The sequence below is a fragment of the Mixophyes fleayi genome, chromosome 2 (genome assembly GCF_038048845.1).
Source record: "Mixophyes fleayi isolate aMixFle1 chromosome 2, aMixFle1.hap1, whole genome shotgun sequence".
Lineage (NCBI taxonomy): Eukaryota > Metazoa > Chordata > Amphibia > Anura > Limnodynastidae > Mixophyes > Mixophyes fleayi.
In genome coordinates, this window is record NC_134403.1 from 185746781 (window position 1) to 185765601 (window position 18821).

An 18821-nucleotide genomic window follows, 5' to 3' on the forward strand; every position below is an offset into this window, starting at 1 on the left:
ACCAATTGTACTACTCTTGTTTATAGTTTCTGGGGTGGGGAACATAGCTAATATGATTATAGTGGTAATAAACTAAATTTTAATATTAATATATTGATAGGACCAACATATGAATAACAACCGAGTTTGTGTACTAAAAAAAATACATCCTAATAATATAAATAATTTAAAGCGATTTATATCAGGTGAACTTCACACATGGGTGTGTTTTAATGAACCAGTTTTTGTTACATATTACTTTTTGAAATATTTTCTAATATGAAGTAGGAGTGAGTCGTTTATTGTACATCCAGACAGACAGATGAATCTAGAAACTAAAATAGATGTTTCTTTGCTATGACCACACCCATGCCAGAGTGGCAATCTGGCATTTCTAACATTTAGCAGAAGGGCTGCTCTGCCTGAGAGTATTGGTTCAGATTCCCAAACATTTGTTAACGTGGGATGCTCAGTCTCAATCAGCCCTCCATACCTGCGTGCATTAATAGTCATTCATATGTTGAAGCCTCTCTCTACTTCAACATATGAATGATGCTACCCTCTGTGATATCTTGGGCTGTGCAAAACCTTGTTAGAATCTGATGTGTGAACAATAAAGGACTGGGGCTCATTGTAGGCCAAGGCTACTTTTGGTCCCGCTCTGTCCCTAAGTAAAACCCACCTGAAAACTAGAAACATATAATTGAACAAATATTTCTGAAAAGTGAGCAGAAAAAAAGACATCTTACTGGTACAAGGTGTCGTTCCTTTACTTCTCGTCTCTTTAGACTATGAGCTGCAGGGTATGAAGGGAGTGGAGGAGCAGCAAATACAGAGCCAATAAACCGCCTTTCTCTATTATCCGCTCGGGCGCGCTGCTCTGTTTTAAAAAAAATGAGTTAGTAACTACAATAAAAACAGTATTTCACACATGCCTGAAGAAATGTATTGTATCCAGTGCAAATCCTGCTAAAATGAAAGTATTTCTAATCTATACAAATGACCTATGACACATCTATGTCACATACTGTAGCTCAAATGAGTGAAATATATATTTGCTCCTTCTAAAAATGTTCCGGTTCCTATCTTCCACAAGATGGCAGAAAAGCTTTGTCGTCAGACATCTCTAGTCTACATCCGTGTATGTAAACCCCACACTGTGCAAAGTCTACATTGATTATGTGAACAGTTACTATTAACAAGTTTTACTTTTTTCTTTCACAGTTTTTTATCACCATAGCATCTAAGTTTAGGTTTCACTCACAGAACGTGCAGAAGACTTTTTATTAAATGAATGATAAAGAAATGTGGATGTAGTGTGTAGCTTATGTGAAAAAATAACAGACAAGAACACAATAACAATATGCATAGCCACCCCACTATAACTATATCTGCCAGGGTGACCTGAATTACAAGAACACTTTCACAAGTACATTGACCACATCAATTTATTAGTCAGCGCTGCACACAAGTGTTCAAACTAATTGATTGGCTGATTAGCAAAATTACTTATTAAAATAGTAATTCAGGCATTATTGGAGATTAAAGTTTATGGAACCCCTGAACGCATCACAATATTTATCACAATTGGCTGGGGAATTCTACAGCGTCTTGGGATGGAATTTAAGCATCATGTGATCAGCTCACACCCTACCCTGGGACACCCTCTTCAGTCCGATTTACCCCCTGTTGCCAAGCCCATTTTGATAGCTGTTGCAATATGGCCAGGGGTTTCCATCCCCTTACCAACAAACACATAATGTTTAAAATCAAACTGGCCTCACCTACACTTTAGAACAGTAGGTTCCTGCAAATCGGAAATACTCCACCACTCTTTGGGGCACATTTATCATTCATCGGCAAAAATGAGAAATAGTTATCAATCCTTATCGCATGGATAAGGATTGAACTATTTCTCAAATTTATTAAAAACGGATCACAGAAACAGCAGTTCCGATAAACTGCTGTTTCTGTGATAAAAAAAAATCACACTTACCCCCCTCTTCGGGACGCGCTGTCTCAGGATCTCCTACTGATCATCTTCGTTCCTCTTCATTCTTCAATTGCGCATGTGCAGTTTGAAGAACTGCACATGCGCACAAAGATCCCCGTTCTGTCTCTGCAACTATAGTTGCAGAGAGAGAGCTGTGAGTGACAGGGAGGGATCATGTGATCCCTCCACACATGCGCTGTCCAGCTCTGCTCTTCGGAGCAGAGCTGACAGCATTGGATTTTTTCAATTTTGATAATGTACACCAGCTTCAGCTTTTTTGGGACTTGTTAGATTGCGGCCAGAGTAGTCACCATACTGTTGAATGGTGACTGCTCGCAAAAACGATGAGGAGTGCAAAGCAGCAGATATCCATGATATCTGCTGCGATGCACCTTTAATAAATTTGCGGAGGGCACATCGGGACCTGATTTCCACGGTAAGTGCACGATAGTGCACTACCGTGATTTCTTAAATATGCCCCTTTGTCACCACTCTTTATGAACTAATTCTTTTTTTGATAGGGACTTATTATGTATGTTATGTGATTCCAGCCGTTTTGATACATGGGAGAAAGGGGTTTAAAATTAAAATTATTTTTGGGGGAACATCTTCTATTAAACATTTTTGACACTCTCCCAACTGCAACTAATGTACCTGCAGCACAAACAGACACCTTGGGGTAAATGTATTAACATGCAGGTTCTTCAACACCCGCGAGTTCAGCGTCTTCGGCGATTAAATTTAAAGCGGCGCTGCCTTGTAAAGGGAAACTTCCCTTTACAATGCAGCGCCGCTTTAAATTTAGTCGCGAAGACGCTGAACTCGCGGGTGTTGAAGAACCCACATGTTAATACATTTACCCCCTTGTCAGTGTCGTGTCAGCTATGAATATAGTGGTTAACTATGAGGGCTCATTCACATCAAGATGTTTTATTATGTTACTGACAAACTGCATGTGAACCACTTGAAAAATGTGACTGTCACGGATTCCTGAACATGTGTTATATTTAGATGTGCATTTGAATTTTAGCCACGTTAAGATGTGAACAGGCAGGAGCGGTTGTGATAGTTATCAATGATCCATGAGACAGCTCCATTTGTCAGGTGGTTTCAGAAGCAATATGTCGATGGTGAATGCACTACAATCATGAGCACATGCTACTGTGTGACACTAAAAAATAACACTTCTTTTTAAGTGTTAAGCATATGCTTTAAGTATGAAATTAAGTTTTAAAAATCCTACTTCTATGGACATATTTTTGTGAAGTTATGAAGGACCTTCTTGGAGGGTCTTGTTTAGACTCAAATTAGCTACCGCAAGTATCAGGCTAGGACTTTTGATTAGTCTGTGTGAAAAGGGTAGCACCTGAATATTTCTTGTTATTTCTATTTTCTAGGCTAGGATACAGGCCACTAGCCATGTCTATGCATGACATTATCCAGTCTTATGGGGGCGATGGTAAAGGAAAATTCTTTATTCAAAGAAAAAATTACTTTTTCAATGCTTTTCAACTGTTATCACATTACTGAGGTAGTGATAACAGAACTGCCGCAATACCTGTCTTCTAACAAAGGCTTCTTTACCGTCGGTGCTATCCCTTTAATGTATGGGTGAAAGGTGAAGTGAGACAAAGCCCTATCTCTGGCAAAAAAACACCAGTTTTCACCGGCAATAGGCATTTTCATCCTTTAATAATTGGCTCCCCCACATAGGTAATATACTATTGCATGGCTCTCATGACACTTATTTTTTTTTCTCTATTCAAATATGTGTGCTTTAAACACATACCATCTGGCAGAATGTTCCATCTTTCTTTATCACCTTTAAACATGCGATGTTGTGACCTCGGTTACAAATTTCTATTTTCTTGCAGACTTTATTAAAGGCCACATGAGAGACAGGAGAACACAGTAGGTTGATAGGGATTTTACAGTGTCATATGCTCAGCACACCTTCTACACTGACTTCACTTACAGAAGGAAAACGACTCTGCTACATAAAGTTTTTATTGCAGCAATAAAGCGAGGACAGGGAGGCCACATTTTTATGATATAATGACTCTTGCAGGCCAGAAAAGGCTTAACTGTGGACCCTACATTAACTGACAGTGAGACATTATCGCATGACACCTCCCATTCATAAACATACATGCAATTGAGCTTCTTTTCTACCTATTGTCATCATCAGCTCTATCAGTGGCAAAAGAGATTTTCATTTTTATACATATAAACAATTATTTATTCCAATTTTCTCTGCACACAAAAGAACCACAAATTGTCATAGGTTCAATTAGTTTAGCTAAACATTGATCCAACATATAGGAACATATTTATTAAAGGGAAAAAACCTATACGTCAAGGTAACCCCCATCGTAGATGCTGTTTAGCAAGGATCGTGCTGATACAAGTACTGCTACAATCCTCTCTCTCTTATCGCCATCTCAGCATAGCCATAACAGAAGAAAGACAATGGAAAAACGCTTTATTGCTTGAACAAAGCATATGTCAATGGACAATATTTTTTAAATATTTACATCTTATTTATTACTATTTTTTTCATCAATGGAACTTACGACTCAGGATGGAGATAACATAAAAAAATAATCAATGCTTTATTATTTGAAAAAAATATTTGCCAATCGTTTTTTAAAAAATATATATTTTTTTAAATCTATTTTAAATCTATTTTTAACTATTTATTTTTATTCACTAAATGGAACGTGAACCATCTAGCATGCACATCCACTGAAACCAGGACGGCGAAACGGTAAGTTACTGATCCAGGCCAGTATCACTGATTGCTTAGTTGCCTCAGCGAGATTTTATTTATAAAAACAATGCAATAAATGGCAATGAAAAAATCATGGTTATCACTACTTTTTAGTAACTAGGTAAATTAGGTATTTTATGTAACACAAATCCATTTCTGGATCTTAAGGAAGAGATCCTTACCCACATTGTACCTGGTCAGTGGCGGATCCAGCAGCACAATAATACCTTTTAATCTGCCAAGGTGCTGCTCAAAGGGGGAGGGGCCAACCAGGACCAGCCAATCAGAATAAAGGGGAGGCGTGACTATGCTAAATCAACCCCCCCTTTAAAAATAAAGTCTAGGTTCGTACACTGTACCTGGTCTAGTGTGAATGGGGCTACAGTTCAAAAGCACCTGCAAAGTTGTGGGCTCTCTGTATTTGATCATGAAAAAAAGCCAAACAATTATGACCGAAACAAAGTGATTAGTAAGGTAAAGATCCTAACCTACAACCTATGTGACACTTTATTAAATGGAAGTAGCGGCTCACCCCTCCGCATGGAACGCAGGCTTTGCTTGGCATGGCGGTGCAGCTCCTCCACACAAGTGGGTCTAGTGGTGGGCAGGAAAATGTTCCTCTGCTGGTGCCAGGATGTCTTGTAATACACACTGAGCTTACTCTCTGCATCAAGGTTTGAGACGGCTGTTTAGAAAGAGGATACAAGAGAAAAAAAATGCAATTTAGACATCAGTCAATTTCCCAATGATTATTTAGTAACGTTAGAAGACATAAGACATCCTTGTTCACAAAATACAAGATCAAAGATACAGTTATGTTTCATATACTTGTCTGTATTCTAAATCATTGTCTTTATAATGTCATTATTTGTTACTTTTGTTTAACAAGTCCCAATCAGGTCACATATAACATAGAGATTGTTTTACTATTTTAAGAATGTTGTATAAACTTAGCAATTAAAATAAGTATAGTAACATGCTGTTACTGTGACTCAGCTGAGTGCATGGAGGAATGTCTCTGTCTGTTAGGGACAAGTGACATGTGGAACAGGGTTGGCAGATTGCTTTTCTCAGCATTGATTTACACTGGTTACTTTGTAGTACATGGTTCATAGTTGCCAACCATTAAAAAGCAATTTACAGGGACACTTTGCTGCTGAGTGGGTACATGTAAACACATCTCTTAGCAAACCTTAGAACACTACATGCATGTTTTTGCATTTTAAGTGCTACTCATAAGAAATATTACTTTGTAGGACCTAGATAGACATAGATAGATAGATAGATAGATAGATAGATAGATAGATAGATAATTTATTGTTCTGGAGGTCAATTCTGAAAAATAGGCATAAGGGACAATACATTTCTAGCAGCCAATCTTTAAAACCTTTGGCTGTTCCTGGAAATTAGAGACTATTGCCAAGTGATTGTCACGTGTCAGTAAATGTACTGACAGTCAGTAAAAACCCATCCAATTTGAGTCCATCAGTAAAATCTGAATACTAGCAGTCAGCACAAACTTATTGTGACTTATTGTATTAATGACAATACAAAACAACATGTAATATGCACCAAACCGATAATTTCTGTCTTATGGGGTTGTTAACTTTAGAAGTTCATAGCCACTGGCCTCAAATATCAATTGCTACTAAATATAAACAAACCTAAATATTACATAAATAATGTGTACACTTTGTTTTAGGAACTATGAGTGACTAACTATTTCACAGGTATGCAGCCAGGCTACTGTATGCAAGAGGTCTATCTGCATATATAGAGATATGGTACTAATGGCATTTTTGCAGTTTTGATATATTCACCTGGCATTATAGCTTTGTTAAATTGTTTAGATCAGTAGCAAAACTAAGCTCTCCTATAAACTGTACAAAATTTAACATGGAACGCAATCAATTGGATGCTTTTGATTTGCTGTGTAGCTGGCACATTTGTACCAAATCAAATACATATATGTGTGTGGGGAGAGAACCAAAGCATGAACTTAGCAGGTATAAGATACATCATATGTAACTTGTGAATTATGGCTAGTTCTGCAGTGGTATCTCTTGTGAATGTTTAACGCCAGACATAACTTACAAAGTGGAACCAAACTGTCTAGCATCAAAGAACACTTCTTAGATGAGATAAAATACAGTACTTCACATGAAAAAAGCAAGAGCCCATGCAAAATAAATACTAGTAGTTAGATTACACAAATGTTGGTGTTGGCTTAACTGTAAATATTCTGTGTAGATCAGCACAGAAACAGAATTTGGAATCAGAAAAGCATTTACTACAAAAAATATTTGAAACTGATGTACTATTATATACAGTTTACACCGACATACACGAATCAGCCACCATATTAAAACCACTGTGAAGTGAATTACATTGATTATCTCATTACAATGGCACCTGTCAAGAGGTGGGATATATTAGTCACCAATCCCACAGAAGAGTTACTGTAGCACAAACTGCTGAAAAATTAATGCTGGCTATGATAGAAAGGTATCAGGGCATTGCAGTTCGTTGCGTATATCTAGCCGCAAACCGGTCAGAGTACCTATGCTGACTCCTTTCCAACACCAAAAGTGCCTACAATGGGTACATGAGCACCAGAACTGGACCATGGAGCAATGGAAGAAGGTGGCCTAGTCTGAAGAATCGTATTGTCTTTTATATCATGTTGGCGGCCAGGTTCGTGTGCGTTGTTTACCTGGGGAAGAGATGGCACCAGAATGCACTATGGGAAGAATGCAAGTTGGTGGAGGCAGTGTGATGCTCTGGACAATGTTCTGCTGGGATCCTGGCATTCATGCGGATGTTACTTTGACACGTATCACCTACCTAAACATTGTTGCAGACCAAGTACACCCCTTCCTGGCAACAGTATTCCCTGGAGGCAGTGGCCTCTTTCAATAGAATAATGCGCCCTGCCACATTGTAAAAAACTGTTCAGAAATGGTGGGAGAAACATGACAAAGAGCTCAAGGTGTTGACTAGGCCTCTAAACACCCCAGATCACAATCCGATCAAGCATCTGTGTTATGTGCTGGAAAAACAAGTCCGAGCCATGGAGGCCCCACCTTGCAACTTACAGGACTTAAAGGATCTGCTACCAACATCTTGGTGCTAGATACCACAGGACACCTTCAGAGGACTTGTGGAGTCCAGGTCTCGACGGATCAGAGCTGTTATGGCGGCACAAGGGGGACCTACACAATATTAGGCAGATGTTTTTATTGTTGTGGCTGTTTGGTATATATCTTACTTGCCTACTTTTCATAGGGGACATATGAAAACAGATAGGCATAACTTGGTGATGACATTTGCACCAAACTGTGTCATCACATCTCTGTGCTCACTGAGATGAGTGTGCTCACTGAGATGAGTGTGCTCACTGAGATGGGCGCGACTTGATGACACCGTTTGTGCGAGTATTGCCTGTTCTTCTAGGAGGTCCTCCCATAATTCGGCAACTATGATATATATGACTCTAAATAAATAATTGTATCCTTTATTTTTATCTATTCATGATAACTCATTCTGCCTAGTTATATTTAGAACTAATGATACTAGTAAAATAGCATGCTCACCCAAAGACGCTGTCAATGGCAGTTGTCTAAAATAATGAAAAACTTCCCAGACGCATACAGCACAAAAAGAACACACAAACCATGTGCTGACACAATATGCCTCAACTCTATAGTATAAGTATATTTATTTAGAAATATATAACATAACTTAAGTAATCAGTGCACTGGTAAACCACACCTTTAATCAACATATCTGGCTTTCACTTTTGTTGCTGATCAGTCTGCAGGCTTACCATCTTCACAGCCATAGCAGACATTGGAGTCTGGATTGGGTTCTTATCATGCCTCATTAGACTCTAAGGTGAGGGATTACTGAAAGCTAATACATTATTTTACAATTACATACCCATGTCCAAATACTGAATGTTATTAATACACTGCACCTGCCAAAATCCATGCTGAGAAACATGCTTCCTTGGACATGTGATAACCCGCCAAGTTCTAAGCAGAAGAAAGTTTGTTTAAACTGCACATAGAGAACAATGAACTTTCAACCTATTGTACTGATGATGAATTACTGTTTTTTCTAAACAAAAGTAGTAAAATAAAATAAACTATATTAGAGGAAGAAAAGTACTATAATCTATATTAAACTAAGTAAAAAAATCCATTAATTAATTTTCACATTTCACATTTAAAATGCAGTTAGTTGATGCACCTGGATGCTCTTCTGTCGCTAATTGACGTATACATAATTTCTACATGTTTTGGTAAACGGAGACTGGTGAGTTACAAGGAAACGTGGTAATGCATCAATTATATAGATACAGTAGAGCAGGGGATACTCAAAGAACAGCTCCTTCACACCTATGCACTGAAACTAACACTCTAGGGGTTATTTATGAACAAACGGCAATAATGATTATTTTTTTTATCACCACTTATCGCGGAGATGAAAAATCTCCTCTCACCAAAATTTTTTAGTACAATTTACCCGAGACAGCAGAGCGATACTGACCCAGAGAGGTATGGGTAACTTAACACTTTGCCAGGCCAGTCTCTGATATGCACATGCAGGGCCGCCATCAGAGGGGTAAAGGGAGTACCCTTGTACCGGGCCCGGGCTCACCAGGGGGCCCGCGGCAGCGAAGACGCCGGGACTGCAGGACAGCGGGCAGAGCCGTGACTGTACCTTCAGCCTTAACTTCCGCAGTGGAACGCACTTCCTCTCCTCTAAGACAATATATATATATATTTTTATGAAAAAAAAAAGTGATTATATGTGTATGTGTATATATAGCTATATATATATCTATATGTATAATCACTTTTTACACACACACACACACACATTATATATATATATATATTAGGGCCCCCCTTCACTTACCTTTCAATCGTCTAAGTCCGACCCCCTTCATGGAAGAGAGGACCAGGGAGGGAGCCGGATCGTGACCACAAAAGGTAAGTTGGGTTTTTTTGGGGGTTTTTTCTACAGGATTTTTATTTTCAATTGCCTTTCGCCCCCTTTCCCCCTGGGCCCCCAGGCACCTGTCCATTGTGCCCAGTCAGAAAGATGGCCCTGGTTCATCAGGGGGAAGGGTCATCGGGGGGGCCTGCCTGCTTCATTGTACTGGGCCCCACAATTTCTGATGGCGGCCCTGTGCGCGTGCACCAGAAATGTAGCTCAATAATGGCCTTTCCATACCACTTGGTAAAAATAAAAAAATAGTTAAAACAGATTAAAAATATAAATGAAAGGAAAAAATATTGAAAAATATCTCACTCAATGAATAAATGTCACCGCGGACAGGGGTTACCATTGTCTGTAATCCCTTGCTGTATAGGGCCAAGTACTTTGATAAATATACATTCTGCAATATCCAAAGCTCCCATTCCTTGTTCTTTACCCAATACCACATGTTGAGATGTCCTGTGCCCAGTTTTTACTGCTCTGTGCTACCATATATAGAAGGGGAACCAGTATCAAACACTGCATAGGGTATATGAAAAAAAATAAAAATATATATATATATTTCAAGTAAATCAGTGACATTGCACGTTCTGAACAATGCCAAAGTCAGATGTTATAATTACAGATATTTCCTGCGTGAAAGAGGCACGACACCCATGTTTAGTAGAGAGATGTTTGGTTCAAAGGTTACTGCTTACTAATTCTACAATTTCATACTAATTTGATCATTGTGGGACAGTTTCACTGAAGATATGCCTGCACTTTCATTTTAAGAAATGCAGAGAAATTTGGCTCTGTGTTTATAAGCCGTGTTTATATGAATGACATATATACGTCATTCATTCTGTACAGAGTACAGTTTCCTGTGGTCTTCCAATAAAATAATATTTCACTGAGATGCATCCTTTGCTTTATGGCAATTGTGCATCACTAGGCAGCATGGATTAACTCCTAGTGTGCCAACTAGTAACTGCATCGCTGTCAGAGTGTCATGCTCATTGAGGAGGGCTTTGGTCTGTGTTTTGGTTCTTCACTAGCAGAGTCTCATGCTGTACTTGTACTACATAGAAATGCTAGAAGGTGGTTTGGCATCTTAGATCATTCAAGCGTGTTTGTTCTAATAATAACTGTACAAAGGGCAAGCAAGAAGTATTTCTGCTCTATTTATTTTGCTCTATTTCATTGCTTTCCCCCACAGCAATGTCTGGTAGACTTGTTGTTTTCTTTGTATTTATTATTTAATCATTATTTGACTATCCCTGACCCCACCTTCCCAAAAACCTTGATCCCTATTTAAAGAGACACTACAATACACAAACAAATATGCAAAAATTGTTAATTTTTTTTTGTCCATGATGGATATTTATGTAATGGTGAAGCCTCTTCTTTTACAGCTAATATTTAAATGATTAATCTTGATGTATATTTTTCATTTACGCTCCGCTGTTAAGCACTAATCTCACCCTGCGCGGGTTGGCCATGCCCCTCCAGCGCTGCTCCACCACAAAGCAGAGCCGCCTGTTATTACATGGGTATCCTGGGCCCCTACCATTGGTATCCCGAGTGGGCCATTCTGACCCAATCTGACACTGCATGGGGGCCCTTACAGAATTTTGCTATACAAATGTCTAGTTACGCCCTTGCATATGATACTACAAATACAGTGTTTAATAAACATAAGAACATTATTGTTTCTATAAGGATCAATGGTGAAATATAGCTATATAGCGTTCACCTGAACACACATATATGTCTTCTTCTTGAACACAAAATAAAATAAAAAATATGTAGTAACGTCAACTCCTTTAGATTTCCTTCTTTTTTTCCCTAAGACCTCATCCAGATTATTATTATGCCTTTTTTTTAATGTGTTATGACAGGAAGCACAAGGGAACAAAACATGCTTATGTATTTATAAGACCTCTGAGGCATTGAATAATGTATGCACTGCCATATTGCTCTTTTCACGGGACTGCTTCATTCCACACAATATTGCAGCAAACTGGTAACTTAGTCAGCAAAAAACAGCACATATTGCAGGGAACAATTGGTGCATACAGCACAATTACATTTATATTGATGAATTTGTACTTGTATCACCTGATCACATGCTTGTCATACCAGTACAGATTAAACACATTTCTCTTAGTGAAATGGAGCAATCCATCTCCTCCAAAAAAGACTTGAAGAAAGACCCGTGTTGCGTTGACAGTTATCGCTAGGCTCACCTCTTTGCCAGGCCTGTCTTGGAGGAATGCGTATGCGTGACTTGGCTAGTTTGTTTGTTCAGGCCCTCCCTGGAGGACGGGTACGTTGCTGAGTATGGAGATCGGAGTGGTTTGTTTTTTCACATTTTAATTATTACATATTTATTATTTACTTTTGTGAGCATGCAGTTCAAGTTCTCATCTCTCACAAGCACTTTTCTTTTTCCAGCGGAATTTTTGGCTTTTTATCCAGCGGTGTGAAAATGTGTACATTGAGAAATGAAGCTCTTTGGGACAGTGATTTTGAATGTGGCACTTAGTTAAATGTCGATTTTCTGGCGGTTTTGCTGCCGTTTTGGCTTTAGTAAATCTGACAGATTGAAAATGCCGTATACAAAACATGCCTTTGTAACTATCCCCCCCCCCGATCTGTGTGAGAGAATCTGATGAATGATTTAATTTAATCAATGAATTGGCAATACACTACACAATATATATTTCTGCTCTCCTTGTTTGTTGTTCATCACTTCCCTCATAAATACCCGGTGTTCGGTTAGTTTTCATCATACAGACACATTCCTATAACCTGCAGTCATCTTTACATATTATTCTTATTAAATTGTCAGATATTAAACAATAATTGCAGTCTTAATCCTGAAGATGAAACGTGAACACCTTTTCAAAACAGTTACCTAGGGTGTAAATGCTGTAAAATCAGCCTATGTACGTGTGTAAACAAACACTACCAAAACATGTTAAGCTCTGTTAAGATGAAATATGACTGAGCCCTCAAGTCGGGACTGTCCCACCTAAATCGGGACGGTTGGGAGGTATGTGAACAGTGAACATTTAGCAGTTGCATTTTCAATGTAGTCATATTTTTTTTTCAATTAAATATCTGTCCTTAAAGCATCCAAGTCTATATTAATTCTATATTTTTATCGGTATTATTTATTTATATAGTGCCAATCCTATTTTTCAGCACAGAGAATATGTCATTATTTACATCAGTCCCTGGCCCTTTGGAGCTTACATTCTAAATTCTCTACCACACTATATTGATTCAAGATATTTACATTCTGTCATTCACTAGACATGTAACAATTCATGAATTTGTTAGTGAAATGCAGTGATACATTTCTAGATTGCCCATAACATGTAGCATAAGCCAACTAACATCTAATATGGAGTACATCTATACATAACTAGCAAAATCATGTATTTAAATGCAACGAACACATCTTACTGCTAAGCAATACATAATACTGTAAGCAACTAATGTATGGTATAATGTTAATAACATTTATGTTACATTTAAGTCACCAATTGTATAAATCTATATTTTCTAAATAACCTGTATCTTACACAAGAACATACATGTTGAAAATAAAGCTAAATGCATGCTAGAACGTGAGAATGTCTCCCAGTAGGATAACTGAATGTTGCTAGAGCCGGCATACACTTGCATAGCAACACAGAACATATCAGCATATATTCATCCTGCACTACACATCTTACCTGCAGCCACTGTGATGCAGTAACACCATTCCGCAAACAGTTTACATACTCTCCTCCTCTTGCAGGACAGATGTTCACTCAACATGCAACTGATGGGATCATGCTAAATATAAATGCTAAATATAAATATATAAATATATATCTATATATGTATATATAGATATATATATATATATATATATATATATATATATATATATATATATATATCACCTCTGAACTAAGAGACGTGCTAGCCAAGGATTGCAGATGCACAATGCAGGATGCCGGCAACCACAAACTGCCTGGTCATTGGTTGCTAAGAAGACCAGCCACATCAATACATTTCCTATGCTTCTACTCGCTCCTGCTTCGACCCCCCCTATTTCTCAGATATCAGAATATCAGACAGGATATGCTTTATGCTGCAAGACAGATGTCATGTCCTAGAGCCTGACAGATTTTTCCAATGGCCTATATACATCAGAAGGAAGAAAAAATATCATCATGTTTATTTAGAAAGATATAACATATTAATGATACCCATGGCCACAACCATTTATGATGCTTATTAACTACCTGTAGCACATGATGGATGTATGCCTCCCAACATTCTGGTGACTTGTATTCAACACAAAGTTCTATTTTGGTGACTGTATTACCATGCAGACCATAGTGCTGTGATTAGTCTATGATGCAGAGTCCAATCTCTCAGCTAGCATACAATATAAAGCAAAGATGCTGTTAAAGTCTACTTTTTAAATCTGTACTCCGGGAGTACAGGTCTTGTGACAGAGGGCAGGAGGGGGCATGACGACATTGTTGCATCACTATAGCCTCGCCCTCACTAAAATTGCAGAAATTCAAGGTATCGTATAGAGGGGGGCGGGGCTTAATGACGCGATTAAGCCCCGCTATTCAATGCCGTGAATTTCGCCATTTTATAGGATCCGGGAGGTTTGCCAACTCTTTCAGGAGTCCAGGAGGACTCTACGAAATTCGGGAGCCTCCCGGAAATTCCGGGAAAGTAGGCAAGTATGTGTTAAAGTCAATTTGCACTTAACCACATCGGCCAATCAGCATTTAGTAATCTATTTATTAAAGGGCAAAAGCCCTATATACCTGTGATGAAAACAACAGCTTCACCTGATACAACAAGGCGACACCACCGGTTCTCGCTGGCAATAGCTTCCATATAACAAAGTACAAGTACCAAAAAATATATGCTTTATTATTTAAAAAAAAAAAAAAAGCTTTCTTTATGTGGCAATTGTATATATATATATATATATATATATATATATATAATCTATTTTTTTTCTTTTTTTACCACTAAGTGAAACAGAATGCCCAAGTCTGGAATTTTTGCTCTGTTGATTTTTGAGCGTGCAGCGGCTAGCCCGGCCATACATGCGCAAATCCCCTGAGACTGGTCCAGTAAAGCTATAAGTTAACTCTTACTGCTCCGGGCACTTTCAACGAAGCAGCTGAATATTATCCTTGATATTTTAATGATAAATTGCAGCTATAGATCCCAGAGGGGAGGTGAAATGCAGATCCGGAGGGGGGCGGGGCAAAGTGAATGACGCAGTTCTCTCCAAATTGCGTCATGAATGTCCTTATCTAGCTTACTTCACTAGGAAGTGGGCAGAATGCGGTAGAATTGCCTGCTCTCTTGGGAGTCCCTGAGACCTACCTGAAATTTGGAAGTTTCCTGGACATTCCAGGAGAGTGGGAAAGTATGCATAAACCATTGAAACTAGTACATAAAGTAATAGCTATATCTGCCAAACACAGAGGAGTTACATGATCTTATTTTGTAGCAGTTGTCCATATTTGAAAAATCCCAATTAAGCAGTAACACTGATGACCATTTCTCTATATTACCTCCAGGCAGACTTGGACATGATCTGTTACATCCAGCTGAGGCAGCTGTGGAATGTCCCCAGTTTGTTTCATGCCCTGTCGTGTATGCCAGCTAGCAGACTGCTCAAGTGGTTGTATATGTTACGAGCAGCCAGAAGTAGCAGCTTGTGGGAGAAAGGAATTTAATGCTTTCAATTTTCTTGATTTAAAATGTGGTTTAAATATGGTTTATACTGTATATTGTCATGTTGGTCTGGAACTGGAAACCTCAGCTCTGTCGTCATTTGGTTTGGCAAGTAAAATAAGCCACATAAAATCAGAGTCAGTAGCCGTACACACACACACACACACACACACACACATAAACACGTTGTTGGCACATTGTGCAAGTCTTTGAAATATATATTTTTTTTTTTGATCCATTGAAACAAACTTTTTAAACATGAACGTCCTTCTGGCTTGTTAAACTATGTGTGATGCCGCAACTCTATTGAAAAAGAGCAAAGAGTATAACGCTTCCAAAGTAATGCTAGTTACTTAGCTTGCACCTTCATTGCTAGTGATTATTTCTTTTACGCTTTTGTTGATGGCCCAGTCCATTTCAACCATCACTCTTAACTTTGCCAGAAAGTTAATCTCTTTTAATATCAGCATGATGTAAGAATCAAAAGCTGTCTGTCTTATTTGTAACCAGTTGAGTCTGATGGCTAACAGCAATAGCAAAAAATATATATGATTTTTAAAAACAAAAATAAGGGTGCAAATACCCTTTCCACAGCAGTTCAAATAGGTTCCATTGAGACAGTCCCTAAATTAAGGGTGGTGACGTGTTAGCGCCATTCCAGCTAGAAAAGCGCTAAAATAAGCGATCAATTGATTCTGTGCTGACAAAATGAAGTGATTGGGGAATGCTCATTCCCTGCCACACTGCAGGGAATGCTCAGAAAACATGGTGGCTCTGATCCACCTGAGGGCAATGAATGTTAGCGCTTTTTTTTTTAGCTGGAAACTTGCTATCTCGATATTGTGAAACCACCCTGAAACGGCAAGGTTAGATGTTAGGATACACTATCCATTAGAGAATGTATCTAACCAGTGATTCTTGAGGCAAATTAGTTGTCCTTTTACATAAATGACCCTGGGGTCGAAACATTTTTTTTAAATATATTTTTTATCAGTGGAGTTTTTGTATGCATTTGGTATCTATGTAGTCACATACTGTCTGTGCAGTCCTATGCACCGTGCACGTTAATTTTTCAAGTAACTCTTAGTAGCTAATTGGGTCATACATGTGGAGTACTCGTTCCTGTCTCCGTTTGTATGTATCTCTGAAAGAGCACATGTATACAACAGTCCTTACTGGAATGCAACACAGGAAAGACTGTGAGAAAATAGTTAATGTGGACAAGCCCTAAACCTATGTAAACTGTGGAAGAGTATGCGTATTACTGCACCTTCTGGTCAGAGAACCTACATCTGCAGCGAACCTAAATTTACATTTTCATACATGGGAAAATAATTTTGTAGCAGTTTTGTTAATGTCCCTTTGCGGTTATCTGTGTAATCCCCTGCTTATCATTTAGCTTAGTGTCTGATGTCTGCTTTTATCAAACCACAGCACAACTCATCATTGGCTGCCAAGGCATGAGCAGTTAATACATCAGCAGTATACAAGCATTGGTGTTCTCTTCATTATTTTACAAAAAAGTGTGTAATGAGAAGGATTGTGGTTTGTTTTTGTTCATGTTTTTGAATGTAGTTCTGTTCTAACAAAACTTTAGAAATTACTAGGGTGGGGATTCAGGAAATCATGAATATTGTCAAAAATGACTAAAATACTAAATGGTCTGTGAAATATTAATACTCTGTTCAACCAGTATGCCCATAACAAAACAAAACATAGAGCACAGTAACCAGATAAAAGAAATATTGACATATGTGTCTGAACGTGAATAATGCATCTAATATATTTGTCTTTGTAGCCCTCCAAGATCCCAAGACTGTGGTTTGTACACATATTTTTTTTCTTGGCCTAATCTATATGGTTGGCACTGAGCCTGCAGAGCCAGGGATGCTGAACCATCATTTTCAACCTAACATTCTAGACACAATTTACTCCAATGCTGTTTCACTGAGGAATAAAAATAATACGCCCTTAAATTTAAAGCAGCCACAGCTTTACCGTTCCCAAACCAATTTTCTGAGTGGATCTAATAAACTTGTCAAATACAGCAGTTACGCTCTACTTATTCCCTCTGCCTTCATATTTTACGCCCAGCATTGAAGCTTTCCGAATGCCTGACCACACACACTGTTGTTTGCACTGGTCAGGTATAACTGATTCCCATTTATGGGTTATAACAATTTGTGGACTTTTACTCAAAAATACACCATCTCAGTCAATATGGAACATTGACGATCACTATGTCTCTCCTAAATCATTGTAAAGTTTAAAGATTTAACAAAATGTCCCAAATTTCTATGGTTGTCCCTTTTCGTTTCAAAACCAGCACTACCACCTAGTGAAAAAATATTAATAACGTGCTATCACCCATAGCTGGAGCCCTGGGAACTGCTACATGCAGATGTTCTTCCCAGGGCTCCTCTGGTCCTCTCGCAAGAGGAGTGCAGTATTTTCTTTTGCTATATGTGACAGCTACTTTATCATTTCCCAAAGATCCATGCAAAACAGCAAAGTATTAACAATACATGTTGTGGGGTAATTAGGATTCACATGTTTGCTGCTTAAGTGTCTACTCCGCTCTATGTAACAGCCATATCGATCATAAAAAACGACATCTGCATATCTAACCCGTAATCACAGCTGAAATAGTTAGTCCTCTACATGTCAGGAATTCATGCACAAGCACTTGTCCAGCAGGTATTTGTCTTTTCATTTCTATTCCTATCACATAAGATTGTAAACGTCTTATGTTTCCCCACCTCTGCTTATTTACATTTATGCTAGTAGCTTGTATTGCAGATATGCCAATAATCCCCTTATATAATGTTATATGATTTGTATTCATGTTTTGCAAAGTGTTCAATTGGAAACAAACAGCATCCACATTTCAAAATCCCCATGCAAATATTTTGAGAATTCTAAACACACAAAATCTCACAAAATAAACATTTAAGAAGAGAAAATCTTAGTATTTAAAGCCAAATACCTCCACTCCTCAGGAAACAGCATCCTAGGGCCATGATGAAGATCTCAGCTCTGCTTCTTTAGGAAGCATTCCAATGCCCAAGAGGTTTTGCTTTCCTTATCCTTAATGTACATTAAGTCCCAGAGATATTCAGTGTGTGCCTACAGGCTGACCTGTTTTAAGTGCAAAAGGGGTCAAGCAGAATTACCTGCTGGGAGAGTTGTGGTATGTACATGTCCAAACATCTGCTAACCCTAGTTACTCCCCCTGCCAGATATCCAGATGGTTCAGCCCAAGAATTTGGTCCTTCTAATCGCTTCACAGTCCAGCAGAATGGCAAATCAGAACACTGA

At 38.4% G+C, this 18821-nt stretch overlaps 1 protein-coding gene across 3 annotated transcripts in view; it reads right to left on the minus strand.

Annotated features, from left to right (window-relative positions):
• The window catches only part of NHS (NHS actin remodeling regulator), a 210803-nt gene that overhangs the window by 19574 nt on the left and 172408 nt on the right, over window positions 1-18821 (minus strand). For 2 of the 3 annotated variants that reach the window (XM_075195089.1, XM_075195088.1), the window contains exons 2-3: window positions 5275-5427; window positions 729-859 (exon numbers count right to left, since the gene is read on the minus strand). In XM_075195089.1, the coding sequence (XP_075051190.1) occupies window positions 729-859; window positions 5275-5427 (284 nt within the window). Of the gene's footprint in view, window positions 1-728; window positions 860-5274; window positions 5428-18489; window positions 18776-18821 lie in introns of those variants that run through there. The other variant, XM_075195090.1, reaches the window with a different exon arrangement.